At 45.1% G+C, this 20,435-nt stretch overlaps 1 protein-coding gene across 1 annotated transcript in view; it reads right to left on the bottom strand.

Annotated features, from left to right (window-relative positions):
• LOC143959299 (A disintegrin and metalloproteinase with thrombospondin motifs 17-like) overlaps positions 1-20,435 on the bottom strand; it is a 435,585-nt gene that overhangs the window by 62,133 nt on the left and 353,017 nt on the right. Inside the window, exon 17 of the mRNA XM_077467981.1 lies at positions 19,744-19,901. Within this exon, the coding sequence (XP_077324107.1) occupies positions 19,744-19,901 (158 nt within the window). The remainder of the gene's footprint in view (positions 1-19,743; positions 19,902-20,435) is intronic.

Genomic DNA, 20,435 nt, shown 5'->3' with positions numbered 1-20,435 from the left:
ACAACCGCCTGTGTGACAATAGCAAATTAATATTAGTTATTGTATTCCCGATTCCCCTCCCGGCCAATCCCGGCTGAGGAAGCAGGTCCTGAGACCCGATTGGCCGAGAGGAGAAGCAATCCTATTGGATGGGGAGAAGTGGCAAGTAGGAGGCGGCGGGAGGAGACGCAGGGGAAGCCGCGCCGCCGCGAAAAGAGGAGACGCAGGGTGAAGCCTCCGCCCGCTGCCCGGAGGAAGCCCACAACCTAAATGGGGTAAAGCGCTGGGCTGGTGACCGACCTAACGACCAACCCGGATGCTGCAGGAGACCAGGATTGACGCCTCCATAAAAATTTTTACCACCAGCTGCCACTGGTTGCAGTCACAGCTTCACTCAGTAACACTGAACAGGAAGCGCTCTATACATATAGCTACCTGTTCATTCAAAAAGAAGAAATTGTAAACATGAATGTCCATTAATGTGTACTATCTCTAGCATTGATGAACGAGCACCAGATGATCTCAATGAGCACTGTTTGAATTAATTGCTATGATCAGTGGCTCGTCAGATGCTGATCATAGCTATTCATTTAATCAGGACAGTCAAGGGGACCATCTTGTTACTAAAGTGACCATGCGTTTATAGCAGAGTGGGGAATGCATCTGATGTAATTTATACTGATTTGGTCAGATGGACGTGTTTCTGTGCTGCTGTATATGCCTTATGTTGATGTCAGTGAAAGGGTTAAAGTGATAGTAAAGCTTTGTTTGTTTTTAAAATAACAAACATGTTATACTTACATGCTCTGTGCAGGGGTTTTGCACAGAGCAGCCCCGATCCTCCTCTTATTATTATTATACACGATTTATATAGCACCAACGGTTTATGCAGCGCTTTACAATGTATAGGGGGGGCAACACAATTACAGTTCAATACAGAAGGTACAGGAGGGCTCTGTGCATTCTAAAGGGAGGGGGTGGTGGTACAAAAGGTAATAGCTGCAAAGAATGCATTGAAGGGGGTGGCTCGGGGGACAGTTAGGTGGGTGTTGGATAGGCTTCTGTGATTTTTTTTTTTAAAGGTTTTTTTTTTTTTTAACCACTGTTGGCAGAATGGCACGGCTGGGCAAAGTAACATACCCGTACGCAAGCTCCGTGATCGCGCTGATGTAAACAGGATCTCCTCGTTCTGCCTAATGACAGGACACTGATCGCCTGCTCCCTGTCATCGGGAGCAGCGATCAGTGTCCACGTCACACACAGCCTATCCCCCAGTCAGTTAGAAACACTCCCCTAGGACAAAATTAACCCCTCCCCGCCCCTTGGTGGTTAACCCCTTCACTACCAGTGACATTTTTACAGTAATCAATGCAATTTTAAAGCATTGATCGCTGTATTAATTCCAATGGTCCCAAAAATGTGTCATAATTGTCCGATGTGTCCGCCATAATGTCGCAGTCACAATAAAAATCGCTGATCGCTGCCACTACTAGTAAAAATAAATAAATAATAAAATGCTATAAAACTATCCCTTATTTTGTAAACGCTATAACTTTTGCGCAAACCAATCAATAATTGCTAATTGCGATTTTTTTTTACCAAAAATATGTAGAAGAATACGTATCGGCCTAAACTGAGGAAAAAAAATGTTTTTTTATATATTATTTGGGGATATTTATTATAGCAAAAAGTAAAAAATATTGCATTTTTTTCAAAATCGTCACTATATATAACTTCTAGCGCAAAAAATAAAAACCGCAGAGGTGATCACATACCACCAAAAGTAAGCTCTATTTGTGGGATAAAAAGGACGCCAATTTTGTTTGGGAGCCACGTCGCACGACCACGTAATTGTCAGTTAAAGTGACGCAGTGCCGAATCGCAAAAAGGGGCCTGGTCCTTTGGCTGCAAATTGGTCCGGGGCTTAAGTGGTTATTTTACCTTTTACTTTTTATTTTTACACTGTTTAAAAAAAAAATAAAAGACTGTCACTTTTATTCCTATTACGAGGAATGCAAAAATCCCTTGTAATAGAAAAAAAAGCATGACAGGACCTCTTAAATATGAGATCTGGTGTCAAAAAGACCTCAGATCTCATATTTACACTATAATGCAATAAAAAAAAAAAAATAAAAAAAAAAAAAAGAATTTTGTCAAAAAAATTAAAACAATAAAATGGGACCTTTAAGAGCTATGGGCGATAGTGATGTTATAACGTCGCTTCCGCCCTGCAGTATCATGGAGACAGGTGGGAGCCATCTTCCCCTCATTCATCTCCATGTCAGCCCAGGGGACAGAAGCGATTGCCTCCACCGTTGCCGATGGCTCCAGTAAGCGGCGGAGGGCAGGGGGCCCTTTCCCGACATAGATAAAAGTGATCTTGCGGCGAATCCGCCACAAAGACCACTTTTATCTTGTAGCCGACCGCCGGCTGAACACGGGATACCAGGGTTATGGCAGCTAGTTGCTGCCATAACGATATCCGGCATTGCTACTTCATACTTACATTGAACCAAAAGAGCATGCAATTAATTCTTTAACGTTGTAAAGTTCTGCACAAACTGTTGGCAGTATATAAATCTCGTATAATAATAATAATTAAGATAATACCTGGAGTTCAGTTTCATGCATCTCAAGGCTTCATTTTCCTATTTTGTCGGCACCAAATTAATATTCTTGGCCATTTAACCCAAAAGCAGAAACAACAAAACTTCCCCAGTCTCTGAGCCATAAATAACTTCTTTGGCAGAAGGATCAAATATTAACGCATGATAAGTCATTTAGAATGAATGATAAACACCCAAACATTGCATGACTTGGCACCGCTATCTTTTAAATATCTAGGTTCACGAGGAAATTGGATAAATTTATAGGTCAAGTGGAAAGCATCTTGTTACAAATCTAGAAAAACACAAGCCAAGAACATAGTTCAAAAAAAAAGAAAAGGAAAATATTAACGCATGATATGACATATAGAATGAATGATCAACACCTAAATACTGCTTGGCACCACTGTATTTATATATCTAGGTCCAAGAGCGGATTGGAGAAATGTATAGGTCAAGTGGAAAACATCTGGCCACAAACCTGGCAAAGTACAAGCCAAGTATAATGAAAAAGCAAAAGCTACGGATAGTAAAAACCACATGCCAAAACCACCAGCAGAACCAGACATACGGTATCTCACAAAAGTAAGTACACCCCTCACATTTTTGTAAATATTTTATTCTATCTTTTCATGTGACAACACTGAAGAAATGACACTTTGCTACAATGTAAAGTAGTGAGTGTACAGCTTGTAACAGTGCAAATATGCTGTCCCCTCAAACTAACTTAACACACAGCCAAAAATGTCTAAACCGCTGGCAACAAAAGTGAGTGAGTACACCCCTAAGTGAAAATGTCCAAATTGGGCCCAAAGCGTCAATATTTTGTGTGGCCACCATAATTTTCCAGCACTGCCTTAACCCTCTTGGGCATGGAGATCACCAGAGCTTCACAGGTTGCTACTGGAGTCCTCTTCCCCTGCTCCATGATGACATCACAGAGCTGCTGGATGTTCGAGACCTTGCGCTCCTCCACCTTCCGTTTGAGGATGCCCCACAGATGCTTAATGGGGTTTAGGTCTGGGGACATGTTTGGCCAGTCCATCACCTTTACCCTCAGCTTCTTTAGCAAGGCAGTAGTTGTCTTGGAGGTGTGTTTGAGGTCGTTATGTTGGAATACTGTCCTGCGGCCCAGTCTTCGAAGGGAGGAGATCATGCTCTGCTTTAGAATGTCACAGTACATGTTGGCATTCATGGTTCCCTCAATGATCTGTAGCTCCCCAGTGCCAGCAACACTCATGCAGCCCCAGACCATGACACTCCCACCACCATGCTTGACTGTAGTCAAGACACACTTGTCTTTGTACTCCTCACTTGGTTGCCTCCACACACGCTTAAAGTAGTTGTAAACCCTTACAAACCACTTTGACCTACAGGTAAGCCTAGATTAAGGCTTACCTGTAGGTCCAAGAAATATCTCCTAAACCTATATAGTTTAGGAGATATTTGCCTGAAAGGCGCACTGGGCAAGCCGCAGATCGCGGCGATATCCCGCGAGTGTCGGCTCCTGTGCGCATGCGCGGGAGTGACGTCATCGCTGCTCCGGCGAATCACAGCACCGGAGCAGCGAGACCCACCAAGAAGATGGACGCTCGGAACTACAGGGGACAGCGGTGACTTCGCTGGCTCCTGTGTCAGGTGAGTGACACATAATATGCGATGTATAGTAGTCCATTATGCTTTACCTTTACAGGGAATCAAAGAGGAAGTAAACCCATCAGGGTTTACTTCCTCTTTAATGTAGAAAAATGTAAAATAATGCATTTGGGTGGCAAAAATATAATTGCAATCTATAGACTGGGGGGAGAACCTCTGGGGGAATCTAGGATAGAAAAGGACCTGGGGGTCCTAGTAGATGATAGGCTCAGCAATGGCATGCAGTGTCAAGCTGCTGCTAACAAAGCAAACAGAATATTGCGATGCGTTAAAAAGGGGATCAACTCCAGAGATACAATTAAATTCTCCCGCTCTACAAGACTCTGGTCCGGCCGCACCTGGAGTATGCTGTCCAGTTCTGGGCACCAGTCCTCAGGAAGGATGTACTGGAAATGGAGCGAGTACAAAGAAGGGCAACTAAGCTAATAAAAGGTTTGGAGGATATTAGTTATCAGGAAAGGTTGCGAGCACTGAACTTATTCTCTCTGGGAAGAGATGCTTGAGAGGGGATATGATTTCAATTTATAAATACTGTACTGGTGACCCTACAATAGGGATAAAACTTTTTCGCGGAAGGGAGTTTAACAAGACTCCTGGCCACTCATTAAAATTAGAAGGAGAGGAGTTTAACTTTAAACTACGTAGAGGGTTATTTACTGTAAGAGCGGCAAGGATGTGGAATTTCCTTCCTCAGGTGGTGGTCTCAGCGGGGGGGGGGGCATTGAGTTTCAAAAAAACTATTAGATAAGCACCTGAACGACAGCAACATACAGGGATATACAATGTAATACTGACATATAATAAAAACACAGGTTGGACTTGATCGACTTGTGTGTTTTTTCAACCTCACCTACTATGCAACTATGTATTTGGTTCAGATGGTGTTAAAGAGGAAGTAAACCCTAATGGGTTTACTTCCTCTTTGATTCCCTGCAAAGGTAAAGCATAATGGACTACTATGCATCACATAGTGTCACTTACCTGACACAGGAGCCAGCGAAGTCACCGCTGTCCCCTGTAGTTCCGTGCGTCCATATTCTTGGTGGGTCTCCCTGCTCCGGCGCTGTGATTCGCCGGAGCCGCAATGACGTCATTCCCATGCATGCGCACGGGAGCCGACACTCGTGGCATATCGCCGCGATCTGCGGCTTGCCCAGTGCGCCCATGCGGTGGCTGTCTTCGGGTAAATATCTCCTAAACCGTATAGGTTTAGGAGATATTTCTTGGACCTACAGGTAAGCCTTAATCTAGGCTTACCTGTAGGTCAAAGTGGTTTGTAAGGGTTTACAACCACTTTAAACCTCATTTGCCATGTAGTTGCCCACCCCATTCATTTGTTCAGATCTTTTTGCAAGGTTTCCACAACCTGCGGAGAAGTTATTTCCCTGCTTAGCTTAGTATCCTCCGCAAATACAGAGATTGAACTGTTTACCCCATCCTCCAGGTCATTTATGAAAAAATTAAATATGATTGGTCCCAGCACAGAACCCTGGGGAACCCCCTTTGACTATGCCGAGTACTCCCTATTTATCACCACCCTCTGAACTCGCCCTTGTAGCCAGTTTTCAATCCATGTACTCACCTAGTTCATGCCAATGGACCTTTATTTGTACAGTAAACGTTTATGGGGAACTGCGTCAAATGCTTTTACAAAATCCAGATACGCCACATCTACGGGCCTTCCTTTATCTAGATGGCAACCCAACTCCTCAAGGTTAGTAGATTGGTTTGGCAAGAACGATTCTTCATGAATCCATGCTGATTACTGCTAATGATACCGTTCTCATTACTAAAACCTTGTATATAGTCCCTTATCATCCCCTCCAAGAGCTTGCATACTATTGATGTTAGGCAAACTGGTCTGTAATTCCCAGGGATGTATTTTGGGCCCTTTTTAAATATTGGTGCTACATTGGCTTTTCTCCAGTGAGCTGGTACCATTCCAGTCAGTAAAAATTAGGACCAATGGGCTGGCAATTACTTGTTCCCCAAGTACCCTCACATGCAAGCCATCTGGTCCCGGTGATTTATTAATGTTAAAGTGGTGTTGCCACAAAAAAATAAAAAATTGTATAAAATTCTTTAAAGAAAATAAAAAAAAATAATTGGAAATTTTTCTTTTTTACTCACCTCTAAATACCTGTTGGTAGGGGGTCCCTCGTAGTCTGCCTTCTTCCCTGCCTGGGTGACATAACTTCCCCTCATGCCGCACAGTTACCTGGGACCTGTCATGTGTTACAGGTGACTGCACGGCGTATCACGGCGCCCTGGCCGCTCGTGCATGTGCAGCCGGGTGCCCACAGTACGAATGACGGCGACGCGAGCTGAGCGGGGAACAAGGAGGGGGGGCTTCGTTCCCCCGCATCGCTGGACCCTGGGACAGGTAAGTGTCTGAATATTAAAAGTCAGCAGCTGCAGTATTTGTAGCTGCTGACTTTTAAAATTTTTTTTTTTGGGGGGTACCCCACTTTAAGTTTCCCAAGTCTAATTTTAATTCTGTCCTCTGTTAACCATGGAGGTGCTTCCTGTGATGTGTCACGAGGATAAACACTGCAGTTTTGGTTACTGAAGCCCCCCGATTCCATTGTGAAGACTTAGGAGAAGAATAAATTCAATACCTTCGCCATCTCCCCATCCTTTGTAACCAGATGTCCTTCCTCATTCTTTATGGGGCCAATGTGGTCTGTCCTCCTTTTTTACTATTTACATACTTAAAGAATTTCTTGGGATTTTTTTTTGCTATCCTCCACTATGTGTATTTTGTGTTCTATCTTAGCCACACTAATTGCACCCTTACATTTCTTGTTGCATTCTTTATAACATCTGAATGCTGATGATGATCTCTCAACCTTGTATTTTTTGAAGGCCTTCACCTTTGCTTTTATATGCATTTTTACATTGGAGTTAAGCCATCCAGGACTTTTGTTCGCTTTTTTAAATGTATTACCCAATGGGATGCATTGGCTAATGCCCTTATTTAATATGCTCTTAAAGCAAACCCATCTCTTCTCCGTGTTCTTTGTTCCTAAGATTTTATCCCAATTCATGCCTTCTAGTAAGGTTCGTAGTTTAGGGAAGTTGGCGCTTTTGAAATTCAGTTTCTTTGTATTCCCCTTATGTTTCCAATTTGTGTGATTTATACTGAAGCCAATTGACCTGTGATCACAGTTTCCTAAATTGCCCCGTATTTCCACATCCATGATCAGGTCTGTATTGTTGGTAATCAGTAGATCCAGTAACACTTTATTTCTAGTTGGTGTGTCTACCATCTGAACCATGAAATTGTCCATGAAATACGTTTATCTTGGTCTCATCAGACCACAGGACATGGTTCCAGTAATGTCCTTAGTCTGCTTGTCTTCAGCAAACTGTTTGCTGGCTTTCTTGTGCATCATCTTTAGAAGAGGCTTCCTTCTGGGACAACAGCCATGCAGACCAATTTGATGCAGTGTGCAGCATATGGTCTGAGCCCTGACAGGCTGAGCCCCCACCCCTTCAACCTCTGCAACAATGCTGGCAGCACTCATACGTATATTTCCCAAAGACACCCTCTGGATATGACACTGAGCACATGCACTTAATCCTCTTTGGTCGACCATGGTGAGGCCATTTTTGAGTGGAACTTGTCCCATTAAACCGCTGTATGGTCTTGTCCACCGTGCTGCAGCTCAGTTTCAAGGTCTTGGCAATCTTCTTATAGCCTAGGCCATCTTTATGTAGAGCAACAATTCTTTTTTTCAGATCCTCAGAGTTCTTTGCCATGAGGTGCCATATTGAACTTCCAGTGACCAGTATGAGAGAGTGAGAGCGATAACACCAAATTTAACACACCTGCTCCCCATTCACACCTGAGATCTTGTAACACTAACGAATCACATGACACCGGGGAGGGAAAATGGCTAATAGGGCCCAATCTGGACTTTTTCACTTAGGGGTGTACCCACTTTTGTTGCCAGTGGTTATTTTGTTGCCAGCAAGTTATTTTGAGGGGACAGCAAATTTACATTTTTATACAAGCTGTGCACTCACTACTTAGCATTATAGCAAAGTGTAATTTCTTCAGTGTTGTCACATGAAAAGATGGAATAAAATATTTACAAAAATGTAAGGGGTGTACTCACTTTTGTGAGATACAGTATATGGAAATCCTCACTTTTGCAGTAAGTCCATACCTGTCCACACCTGAGCAATTTAAAGCTTCACCAGGAGCACCTCAAGACCCATCACTAGGATTATCATTATTCTGTGGTGTTTGATGACACCTGAGCATAATGAAGCTTGAATCTTGTTACCCAAAAATCATATAGGCTTCTTTTGGGGCATAGTCTTAAACCGGAGTCTCCAAACTTCTTAAACAAAGGGCCAGTTTATTGTCCTTGAGACTTTAGGGGAGCCAGACAGTGGCCGGGTGTGGTCCTGGCATCAGTGGGAGTAGACATCCTATTTGGTATTAGGGAGAAGGTAATTGGGTGGAACAGAGCCCCATCGTTGGTACCATTGGGAAAAATGGTGCCCCATTGTTGGTGTCAGTTGACAGAATACCGTATATACTCGAGTATAAGCCGAGATTTTCAGCCTCTTTTTTGAGGCTGAAAGTGCCCCCCTCGGCTTATACTCGAGTCATCGCTGTCTGCCCGCTCGATCAGCGTGTCGAGCAGACAGACAGCGGCCATTCTATTCAAAAGCCGCGCCTCCGGCTCCGCCTTCGCCTGTGATAGGCGGAACACTGAATTTCCCAGCAGCCTGTGTTCCGCCTATCACGGACATCGTATCATCCTCGTACTACGGACGAGGACGATACGACGTCTGTGATAGGCGGAACACAGGCTGCTGGGAAATTCAGTGTTCCGCCTATCACAGGCGAAGGCGGCGGCGCAGCTTTTGAATTTTACAATGGCCGCCGACGAAGAGGGCACGGGACGGAGGCAAGGCAAGGCACGGCACGGCACGGGACGGGACGGGGGCAAGGCAAGGCACGACACGGGACGGATGCAAGGAGGCAAGGCACGGGACGGAGGCTCGGGACAAAGGTAGGCTGGACACACACACACACACACACACACGGATGGATGGAGACACACACACACAGGGATGGATGGATGGATGGATGGAGACACACACACACAGGGATGGATGGATGGATGGACACACACACACACAGGGATGGATGGACGGACACACAGGGATGGATGGACGGACACACAGGGATGGACGGACACACAGGGATGGACGGACACACAGGGATGGACGGACACACAGGGATGGACGGACACACACACAGGGATGGACAGGCATGTCTCACCCTCGGCTTATACACGAGTCAATAAGTTTGCCAGTTTTTTTGGGGGTAAATTGGGGGCCTCGGCTTATATTCGGGTCGGCCTATACTCGAGTATATACGGTAGTCTCTCATATGAGTGGGAGACATAGTGATAAAGGCAAGCAAAGGGCCACAGTTTGGCTGTTACTGGCCTAGAGAATGGAGCCCAAAAGCTTTGTCAAGGAAAATAAAAAAAAATAGCACCTGATCTGTAAGGTTTTCTTATTGTTATTGCTTAAAGTATTGGTTGATGTAAGTCCCCAACCTCCCACCGGCACCAAGGATTGGCTTTGTGCTAGACAACCGTTCCATGGAATGGGGGGCTTGGGTTATTGGGGTGCAGCCTGTCACCTGTGTACAGGGCTCACCAGTGCAATACTATGTTTACAGCGGCTGGGGCTGCAGCGTGCCACTGAAAGTCAACAGTCTACGGGGCTCAGGACTGCTGTGACAATCCTGTCCCCGGGCCAGCTATCTTCCCTCCATTCTCCTCCACCTTACTTTATGCAGGTTATTGGCTAAATGATGTGACCACAGAAAGGAAATAGAGCAGTGGTTCTGGGAGAAGGAAAGCGGATGTCCTCTGGGGGTGGAGGGGTGGCAGTGCAGGCTGTGCTGGCATGCTTTCTCGCCGCCTACCCCCAGCCATGCAGCCCAGTCCCCAACACGCCATGGACCAGCACCAGTCTGCCGTCCAGGGGTTGGTGACATATGCTGTAATTAATCTGGTTCCTGGGCAGGGGGCTTCTACACTCCAGGGGATCCCCACAGTCGTCTTGATGTGTACCATAATGGAAACTGAAGCATCACCCCAATGCCAAGAGGTATATACCACTTTATTCCAAAAGTCAGAGGGACAATCCAAAGAGCATCAACGCATTTGTGGGTCCAAATCAGCTGCTGCCAAGGTCTGTTTTTGCTATCACACTGGAAAAACAACATTAAAAAGGTCAAGTTCACTTCTACTCCATTTACATTGTTTTCAATGAAGCCCTGATGAAGGGGGCAGTTTTGTACCCTCAAAACGCATTTACTTTTTGGCTTGTCACACTGAGTTTTATTGGAGTAAACTTATTCCCGGACCTCTTAGCAGTGGTGTGGCGCTTCAATTTCCATTTTTGAAACATCCTACAAGCCAAGGAGACTGTGGCGTGCCTCTGGGGATGCAGAATCCGCCTGCCCAGGAACCAGATTACTTACATCAATACTTTAAGCAATACTAATAAAATAACCTTATGAGTTCAGTGTTATTTTTCCATTTTCCTCAACTAAGCCCGACTTTTTAAAAGTCTAGCTTGGCATTGCTCTTATACCCACAATGGTAAATGAGCCTAACCTTCATATTAAGTGACTAATAAGAAGGCTTGGGAAGTATCAGGAGATGGGCACAAACCCTACTCTTACAAGGAAAGCCAAAATTGGTATATCTACCAATCATATATATCTGACCTCTTACGGTATTATGTACTTCCTATAAACATGGAGCCAACCAGAAGTTGCTGAAGCCCCTCTCAGACCTGACATCCCTTTAATTGGGCCTTTACGCCCAAGGACGGGACAGACTGCCCGATCAATCACTGGCTGTCACAGTGGTCACATGATCAGAAGCCCATCAGATCGGAGCTGCATATGACATATGTATTGGCCCCTTCCCCAGCTCTCCATCCTGGAGATCCCCTGTCCTGTGTAGGAGTGGGAGAGAAGGAAAGCTGGCAGTGCTGCGGGGCGGGGGGCACACAAGGGGGGCCCGGGAAGCAGGGGGAAGAGGATGGTATAAGGGGGTAGCACCAGTCCTCCTGTAGCATGCCTGGGCAGCAGGGGAATTGGATGTGGGCAGGAGAGGGGGCGATCAGTGCGGGAGGGTGGCAATTGGAACCAACCCCCTGTGCATTGCAGCAGCTGAAAGCTGGTGGGAGGTAGAGGAAGAGAAGCCGGCTTTCAGCTGTTGCAGGGACAGACACAAAGGGGACTGGTTCCAGTAAAGGCCACCCCACTGCACCAATCAACCTCTCTAGTGCCCACATCAAATTCGCTTGCTGCCCCGACCCGATTCAAGAGAACCGGTGCTAATGAATTATCAGCAGCCCTGCATGTGGGTATTACAGCCCATACTCTTTTGCCACAGTATGTTTGCATTATGTGTTCGACAAGAAGTTGTTATAGGTTTATTAAGATACGCAACATTACTTTTCACAATAGGGTTCATTTACTAAAAGCAAACAGACTTTTTGCTTTGTAAGGGAATTTTCCCCAGAGCATAGTGAATGAGGGAAAACTCTGCCGACTTCCATCATCCAATCACCTGCAAGAAAAAAATTCAGTTTCTTTTCCTTGCACGTCATTAGGTATACATCGCAAAGTGAAATTTTACCCCATTCACTAAGCTCTGGGGAAAATTCCCTTACAAAGCGAATAGTCTACTTGCTTTAAGTAAATTAACCCTATTGTGAAAAGTATTGTTGAGAATCTTAACCACTTCCCACCCATTCACTGCATATGTACGGATGAGTGGGCACTCTCTCCTCCTGAGTGGACGCTCAGGAACGTTCTTCAGAAAGAGCGGGGGAAGCACACGCACGTTCCCGCTCAGCGGCGCGATCCCAATGCGCATGTGTCACCCGGGCACGGCGCCTCTTATATCGGCAGAAGGGCTCTGTGATTGGCCCTCCTGATCACGACAGCCGTGTCCAATCACGGCCGTCATGTGATGTAAAAAAAAAAAAAGAGACGGTTGCTAGACGATCAGCTCTCCTCTCCTCACACGGAAGTTGTCAGTGAGGAGAGGAGAGTGGATCTCTGCAGCCGGCTGGCGATCAGTGAGTATGCGCTATTTTTTTACTAATTTTTACTCAATGATCACCAGTCTAGTGTCACCACACATGTGCCTACATAGTAATGATCCCCAAAACACCTGTCCCCCATATATATATAAAACAGTAAAATCACATGTCCCAATGATCATTTGCGTAAATATGTCCGTGATCACACAAACCAATTATTATACACTTAACGGATTTCTTAAACCAAATACATGTAGCAGAATACATTTTGGCTTAAATTTATAACAAAATTAGATTTTATTGGATTTCTTTTAAAATAGAATAAAGAAAATATTGTTTTTTTTCCAAATTTCCACTCTTTTTTCGCTTATATGGCAAAAAGTAAAAAACGGAGTCATGAATAAGTACCACCAAAATAAAGCTCTATTTGTGCGAACAAAATAATAAAAAATTCATTTGGGTACAGTGTAGCATGACCGCGCAATTCTTATTGAAATTGCGAGAGCGCTGAAAGCTTAAAATTGGTCCAGGAAGGAAGGGGGCGAAAGTGCCCAGTACTGATGTGGTTAATAAAGGTATAACAGCTTCTTGCTGAACATGTAATGCATATGTACTGTGGTAAAAGAGTGTCGGCTTTAACATCTATATACAAGGCTGTCGATAAGTGGTTATCACCAGTCCTCTTGTACTGGGCCCAGGCAGCAGGGTGAATATGATGCGGGCAGGAAAGGGGGTGATCAGTACGGCGGAGTGGCAATTGCTGGAACCAAGCCGCCTTGTGTCGGTCCCTGCAGCAGCTGAAAGCCAACTTTTCTTCTTCTACCTCCCACTGGCTTTCAGCTGCTGCAGGGAGAGACACACAGGGGATCAGTTCCAGTATTTGCCACCCTGTCATTCTGATCACCCCCTCTCCTGCTGACATCCAATTCTTCTGCTTGCAAAAGTGATCAGCCTATGTACCTTTTGTGCCAACCCCAATATATTTTATGGCTTAAATATACATTTTTTGGCTTCCCAACGCCTATTTAAAGTGGAGCTCCACCCAAAAGGGAAAGCTCCACGTGTTTGCATCCTTTCCTCCTCCACTGGCACATTTGGTACTTTTTTTGGGTGGGGGAAGCGGGTATCTGCGTTTGACAGGTACCCAATCCCACTTTCGGCTCAGTTCGCGGCAGCAAACAGAGTTGGGATTTCGCCCCCTCCTCCCGCAGCCATCTGGGACACTTCACAGGTCTCAGAAGACTGCAGCCTATTCAGGAAGCGCAGCACACTTCACGCAACACATCATTGCCCGTTTGCTTTACCCAAGATGCCGACGCCAGCACCCGATAGCCAACTGAAGAATCCGCTCGGGTGAGGACACCACTGGACCCCTGAACAGGCAAGTGTCCTTATATTAAAAAAAAGTCAGCAGCTACAGTATTTGTAGCTGCTGACTTTAAAAAATTTTTTGGGGGGGGGGGAGCCTGGAGCTCCGCTTTACGTTTAAACAAAGCTCATGAGCTCACAGAGGTTGTGGACTTGTGATTTAGATAATACTTATTAGCCAGAGTGCTGAAAAGTCATTTGTATCAGTTGACTTTTGTTGCAATAAGCACACAGAGCCCTGAAATCCATTTACTTCTAAGGATTTTCCCTGTCAATGCAACTCCTTAACAGGCAGTTTTGGATGATGCTTTGTTCTGATGCGGGCGGCTAATTGTTTTCTGATGCCGCTAACAATGGGCGCGTTAGAGCTTCAGGCGCTTTTCAAAGTGCAGTGCCTCCCTCTGCATTGTTTGAACAGCAGCCCTCTATTCACAGCCTCCCCCTTTCAGTCCTCGCTTTGATTATGTTTTCGCAGCCCGGCCATTTCCTATGTGAGGTGCTGTTGGGTGTCATTTCCCTCCCCGAGTGTTTGTCAGTTCATGGAAAGATTCTTTGAACTGCTATGCAGGCTGAAAGAATCAGAGAGCTTTGTCTGCGCTGGGATAGACGCCCAGAAAAACAAAGCACCAGAATAGTTCAGACTATGATATTCATCATGTGAGAATTTAGAACTATCAGCAAAGGATTGTGGTGTCCATGCAAGACCACATTCGCTGAATATTGGGTCACCTGCTTGTAGGCTGCAAGTTCTGGTGGTAATAAAAAAAAAAAAACTCACCTGGTGCTGCTACTTTAACCACTTGCCTTACTGGCCACTTTTACCCCACTGCTGCCCAGGCCAATATTCAGCTTTCAGCGCGATCACACTTTGAATTACAATTGTGCGGTCATGCAACACTGTACACACATCACATTATTATCATTTTTTCTGAGACCAAGCTTTCTTGTGGTTGTATTAAATCGCCACTGGGTTATTTTTTATTTGTTGCTAAAGAAATAGTAAAAAAAAAAAAAAAATTGAAAATAAAAAGGAAAACAAGGGGTTTCTTAGTTTTTGTGTTATAAAATTTAGCAAATAAATAATTTTTTCTACCTCACTGATGGGCGTTGGTGAGGCTGCACTGATCCATCATCAGGGCACTGATGATTAGTGCTCTGATTATCCGTGCAAATGTGTGCCCATCACAGAAGAGCTGGTTGTCAGCTTTCTTTTCCTCACAGTGACAGCACTGAGAAAAACTATTTTCTACTTCACTGATGGGCGCCGGTGAGGCTGCAACGATGGGCGCCGGTGAGGCTGCAACTATGGGCGCCGGTGAGGCTGCAACTATGGGCGCCGGTGAGGCTGCAACTATGGGCGCCGGTGAGGCTGCAACTATGGGCGCCGGTGAGGCTGCAACTATGGGCGCCGGTGAGGCTGCAACTATGGGCGCCGGTGAGGCTGCAACTATGGGCGCCGGTGAGGCTGCAACTATGGGCGCCGGTGAGGCTGCAACTATGGGCGCCGGTGAGGCTGCAACGATGGGCGCCGGTGAGGCTGCAACGATGGGCGCCGGTGAGGCTGCAACGATGGGCGCCAGTGAGGCTGCAACGATGGGCGCCAGTGAGGCTGCAACGATGGGCGCCAGTGAGGCTATAACGATTGATCAGGGCACTCATGATCAGTGCCCTGATTATCAGTTTAAATGTGTGCTGTCACGGGAGAGCTGGTTGTCAGCTTTTTCCTCACACAGTGATAGCACTGAGAAAAAAAATGTCTACTTCACTGATGGGCGCTGGGGAGGCCGCACCGATGGGCGCCGGGTGAGGCCGCGCCGATGGGCGCCGGGTGAGGCCGCGCCGATGGGCGCCGGGTGAGGCCGCACCGATCGATCATCAGGGCACTCGAGGGGTCAGTGGAGTGGAACTGTGCTGTCAGTCGAATCAATTGGTAATCTAGAAGCGCTGTTTTACCTTCCTGTAAAAAGGGGTCATAATTCTCTGGTGAGTGGCCACCCATCTCTTGAGCGCTAGTGGTGAAGAACTAGGAATCTGACCATCACAATTTGGTGTTGGGATTTATCATATATGGACTTTTAGCTTGCTATTTATTTGTATTTTCATTTTTGATTCACTGATCACTAGCGCCTCATCCTTTAATATAATTTTCTCAGTGCCTGTCAGATGGCCATCAGTGCAAATAAAAATGCCAATCAGTGTCCATCACAGATGCCAATCAATGACCATCAGTGCTGCCCAATGGTGCCACCTATTAAGTGCCCATCAGTGCCACCTAACTGTGCTCATCAGTGCCACCTAACAGTGTCGCATATCAGTGGTGAATATCAGTACAACCCCATAAGTGCAGCCTCATCACTACTCATCAGTGAAGGAGAAAACTTACTTATTTACAAAATTTTACAACAGAAACAGAAAAACTTTTTTATTTTTTCAAAAATTTCAGGTTATTTTTTTAAAATTGTTTAGCAAATAATAAAAAACTCAGTGGTGATCAAATACCACCAAAAGAAAGCTCTAAAAAAATTATGAAAATGTAATATATGTACAGTGTTGTATGACCGCGCAAGTGTCATTCAAAATGTGAGAGTGCTAAAAGCTGGTCTGGGCAGGAAGGTAGTGAAAGTGCTTGGTATTGAAGGGGTTAAACACAAACTAAATAAAGATTAGTGCTACATTAAGGAGTTGTAACGTGCACATGAAGTCAACTCGTTGATCAGATAACACTACACTGGGCTCGTGAGCAAAAACACCATATATTAATGTGAACAAAATTCAACATATATCTGAAATGTCCCATATAGATAATGAAAACCACTGTGTATATCAGTGACCGCTCATATATCTTCACAGTGTTTCTGGTGACCCACTACCTTCAGGTTTAACGCCTGCTCACCTCAGGTACCTGATCCCACTACAGAGTCTAATGAGCCCACTGAAGAAGCCCAATTAGAGGGCGTAACGCGTATGGGTGGGAGGAGCAGAAGACCATGACGTCACGTAGTAACTACCAGTGTCAGTCTGGTGAGCTGATGATTCTTACGCTAGTTATCCTGATTTTTTTGTGACCGTTTTTATTCCTTTTTGGTATATAATAAATGTGTGAAAACAGAGAGCACTATGTTTTTTTCACGCTTTGTTTTATGGTTCAATATGCTGATGACTGAGGAGTGAAGAGGGAAAGGTAGCAGCCATACCCCTGGGCGGGAAGAAAAGGAGTCCTTGCTGCACAGGCACATTAGACTCTGTAGTGGGTTCAGATATTTGAGGTGAGCAGGCGTTGCACCTGAAGGTGGTGGGTCACCAAAAGCACTGGGAAGATATATGAGCTGTCACTGTTATACACAGTTATTTTCACTATCTATATGGGACTATATGGGACTACAGAGTCAAATGTACTTTTGACCGATTCCTCCTAAGGGAGGTGCAGCAAGGACTGTTCTGTTAAACCGCTGTATGGTCTTGGCCACCGTGCTGCAGCTCAGTTTCAGGGTCTTGGCAATCTTCTTATAGCCTAGGCCATCTTTATGTAGAGCAACAATTCTTTTTTTCAGATCCTCAGAGTTCTTTGCCCTGAGGTGCCATGTTGAACTTCCAGTCACCAGTATGAGAGAGCGAGAGCAATAACACCAAATTTAATACACCTGCTCCCCATTCACACCTGAAACCTTGTAACACTAACGAGTCATATGACACCGGGGAGGGAAAAAGGCTAATTGGGCCCAATTTGGACATTTTCACTTAGGGGCGTACTCACTTTTGTTGCCAGCGGTTTAAACATTAATGGATGTGTGTTGAGTTATTTTGAGGGGAAAGCAAATTTATACTGTTATACAAGCTGTACACTCACTACTTTACATTGTAGCAAAGTGCCATTTCTTCAGTGTCGTCAAATGAAAAGATATAATAAAATATTTACAAAAATGTGAGGGTGTACTCACTTTTGTGAGATATTGTATATGCTATTTCAGACAGCAATTCTGAGCTCCAGAAAGCAGATGGTTGGGATCTGATGCCACAGACTGCACAGCATAGAGCAGAGGGCTGATTGTAATCTGAGACCTGAGTGGAGGAGATGACAGGCCCCCCTACACAGTCTTATAGAGAAACATGCACAGCTGAGGCTGTCCATCAACCAGTTGTGTGCTGGGGGGGACAGACTCCGGGGATTGTCTAGTGTCAGTATAGGCTGCCAGAAGTGACTCCTGCAGATAGCAGAGGGAGGAGAGAGGAGACAGAAATCACACCAGGTGCTTTGGATTGAGGCTAGTGCACACTATAGAAGGATATGCTTGGTTTATTTTTCATTTCAGAGATCTCCAACCACTTTAACCACTTCCTGCCCAAGGACGTCACATGATGTCTGACTTTCAGTGGGAATATCTGAATGATGCCTGCAGCTACAGCCTTGTTTTCAGCCGGCGATTCTGTGCACCATAAGAATGATCATAGCGGCAGTTCCGCCGCTTGATCGTTCTTACAGGCGACAGGAGGGGACGTCCCCCCTCCCACTACCATCCGGTGCTTCTCCGAGCTCTCCCGTGCCATCAGGGACCCGAACAAAGAATCATCCACCGCCAGATGGCGACCATAGAGATTTCCAATGACCAGATGGTCACTAGTCATCTCTATGACCATCGGAGGCCCGGGCTCAACGTTATGACGTCACGTCCGGGCCGCGGATGTAAACAAAGCTGTGATGGCGGCTGGTAAGCATGAGATTTTGCATTTTTTTTTCTCGATCTCATGCTTTCCAGCCTGGAGGAGATATGTGGGTGTCTTATTGACCTCGCATCTCTCCATAAAGAGGACCTGTCACAAACGATTGCTATTACAAGGGATGTTTACATTCCTTGTAATAGGAATAAAAGTTATCAAAAAATAAATAAAAATAAAGTAAAAAAAATAAAATTTAAAACGCCCCTGTCCCCGGTAGCTCCCACTCAGAAGCGAACGCACATGTCAGTCCCACCCACATATGTTAAAGAGGAAGTAAAGGTACTTTTTTTTTTTTTTTTTAATGCAACCTGCAAGGCAAAGGCATAATGAGCTAGTATGCATAGCATACTAGCTCATTATGAATAACTTACCTGAGAACGAAGCCCCCAAAGCAGTCCTCCTTCTTCATCTTCACCGCTGCCATGTATCCTGGAGTGATTTCCGGGTCTCGCTGTTCCGGGGCTGTGATTCGCCAGAGCCGCGATGACGTCACTCCCGCGCATGCGCACGGGAGCCGACATGAGCGGCATATCGCCGTGATCTGCGGCGTGCTCTGTGCGCCTGCGTGCCGCTGTCTATATTTTTGTAAATATCTCCTAAACCGTATAGGTTTAGGAGATATTTATTGGACCTACAGGTAAGCCTTATTCTAGGCTTACCTTTAGGTCAAAGTGGTTTGTAAGGGTTTACAACCACTTTAATGCCATTCAAACCACACATGTGAGGTATCGCCGCATGCGTTAGAGCAACAATTCTAGCACTAGACCTCCTCTAACTCTAAACCCGTAACAAAAAAAAAAATTAAAGCGTCGGCTATGGAGATTTTTAAGTACTGAAGTTTGAAATCACTCCATTAGTGTGCGCAATTTTAAATCTTGACATGTGGGGTATCTATTTACTCGGTGTAACATCATCTTTCACATTATACAAAAACATTGGGCTAACTTTACTGTGTTATTTTTTAAATCATGAAACACGTTTTTTCCCCCCCAAAAAAACACGTTTGAAAAATTGTTGCGCAAATACAGTGCGAGATAAAAAGTTGCAACGACAACCATTTTATTCCCTAGGGTGTCTGCTAAAAATATATATATATATATATATTTATATATTGTTTAGGGGTTCTGAGTAATTTTCTAGCAAAAAATAAATAAAATATGTGGATTTTTACACGTAGGAGAGAAGTGCCAGAATAGGCCCCGTATGGAAGTGGTTAAAGTGAAAGCCTGACCTATGTCTCCGGATATCTTAAGCACATGTTCTAGCTGCTGCCTATACACCTGCAATAAGAAAAAAAAGGTGAAAGTTAATATGTTACCATTAGGTGGAGGGGTGTTTTGGTGGGTCCCTTAGCAGATATCTTTTCCCAGAGTCCCCGTCGTACATATCGGATGGTGGTTCCTGCAATGTGAAACTCTCCAGGCAGTTCAATTTTCCAGTCACTGTTGATGGATTTCTTAATGGAATCTTTCAGAGCTGAACAAGTTAAGCATAAAAAAAAAAAAAAAAAAAAAAACACACATAGTCAGTTGCCAGCCCGACCAGTCCTGATTTTGGGGCAGAGCAGGCCAACACCCATTTTGTTTAGGGCAATGGCCAATATTTTCCATGGTTTAGTGCGACAATAACAGTTTGTGCTCTATACGAATCCCCCCCGACTTCCCTAAGCCTGCGCCTATTTCTCATTAATTCGCTCTGCTAGGCGTTCTACAGTGTTCTCTCTCCTATTCCCGCATTCTTCTTTCTCATTTTGCAGTTTTTCCACAAAGTCGCTGCCAAATCCTCAACCTTTTTTCTGCTACCTATAGCCCCGTGTGCTGCTAACTCTCCCATCCAAGAGCTGAAATGGCTACAAGCATCAAATTACTTTCTTATATCCTTGACTTGTTCCTCAGCAAACATTCTATTTTCCTTGGCTTCTGCAGGTACAGGAGTCCATGAGCCGATTATTGCCGGTGCCCGCACACATGTTGGCGTGGGATGCGATATTATGATTTAAGGGACTTTTTT

Source organism: Lithobates pipiens, unplaced genomic scaffold (assembly GCF_037356315.1).
Source record: "Lithobates pipiens isolate NorthernLeopardFrog02 unplaced genomic scaffold, aLitPip1_a1.2 Scaffold_7, whole genome shotgun sequence".
Lineage (NCBI taxonomy): Eukaryota > Metazoa > Chordata > Amphibia > Anura > Ranidae > Lithobates > Lithobates pipiens.
The sequence above is the reverse complement of the archived record's forward strand: the minus strand, read 5'-3'. Positions and strand labels throughout refer to the sequence as shown.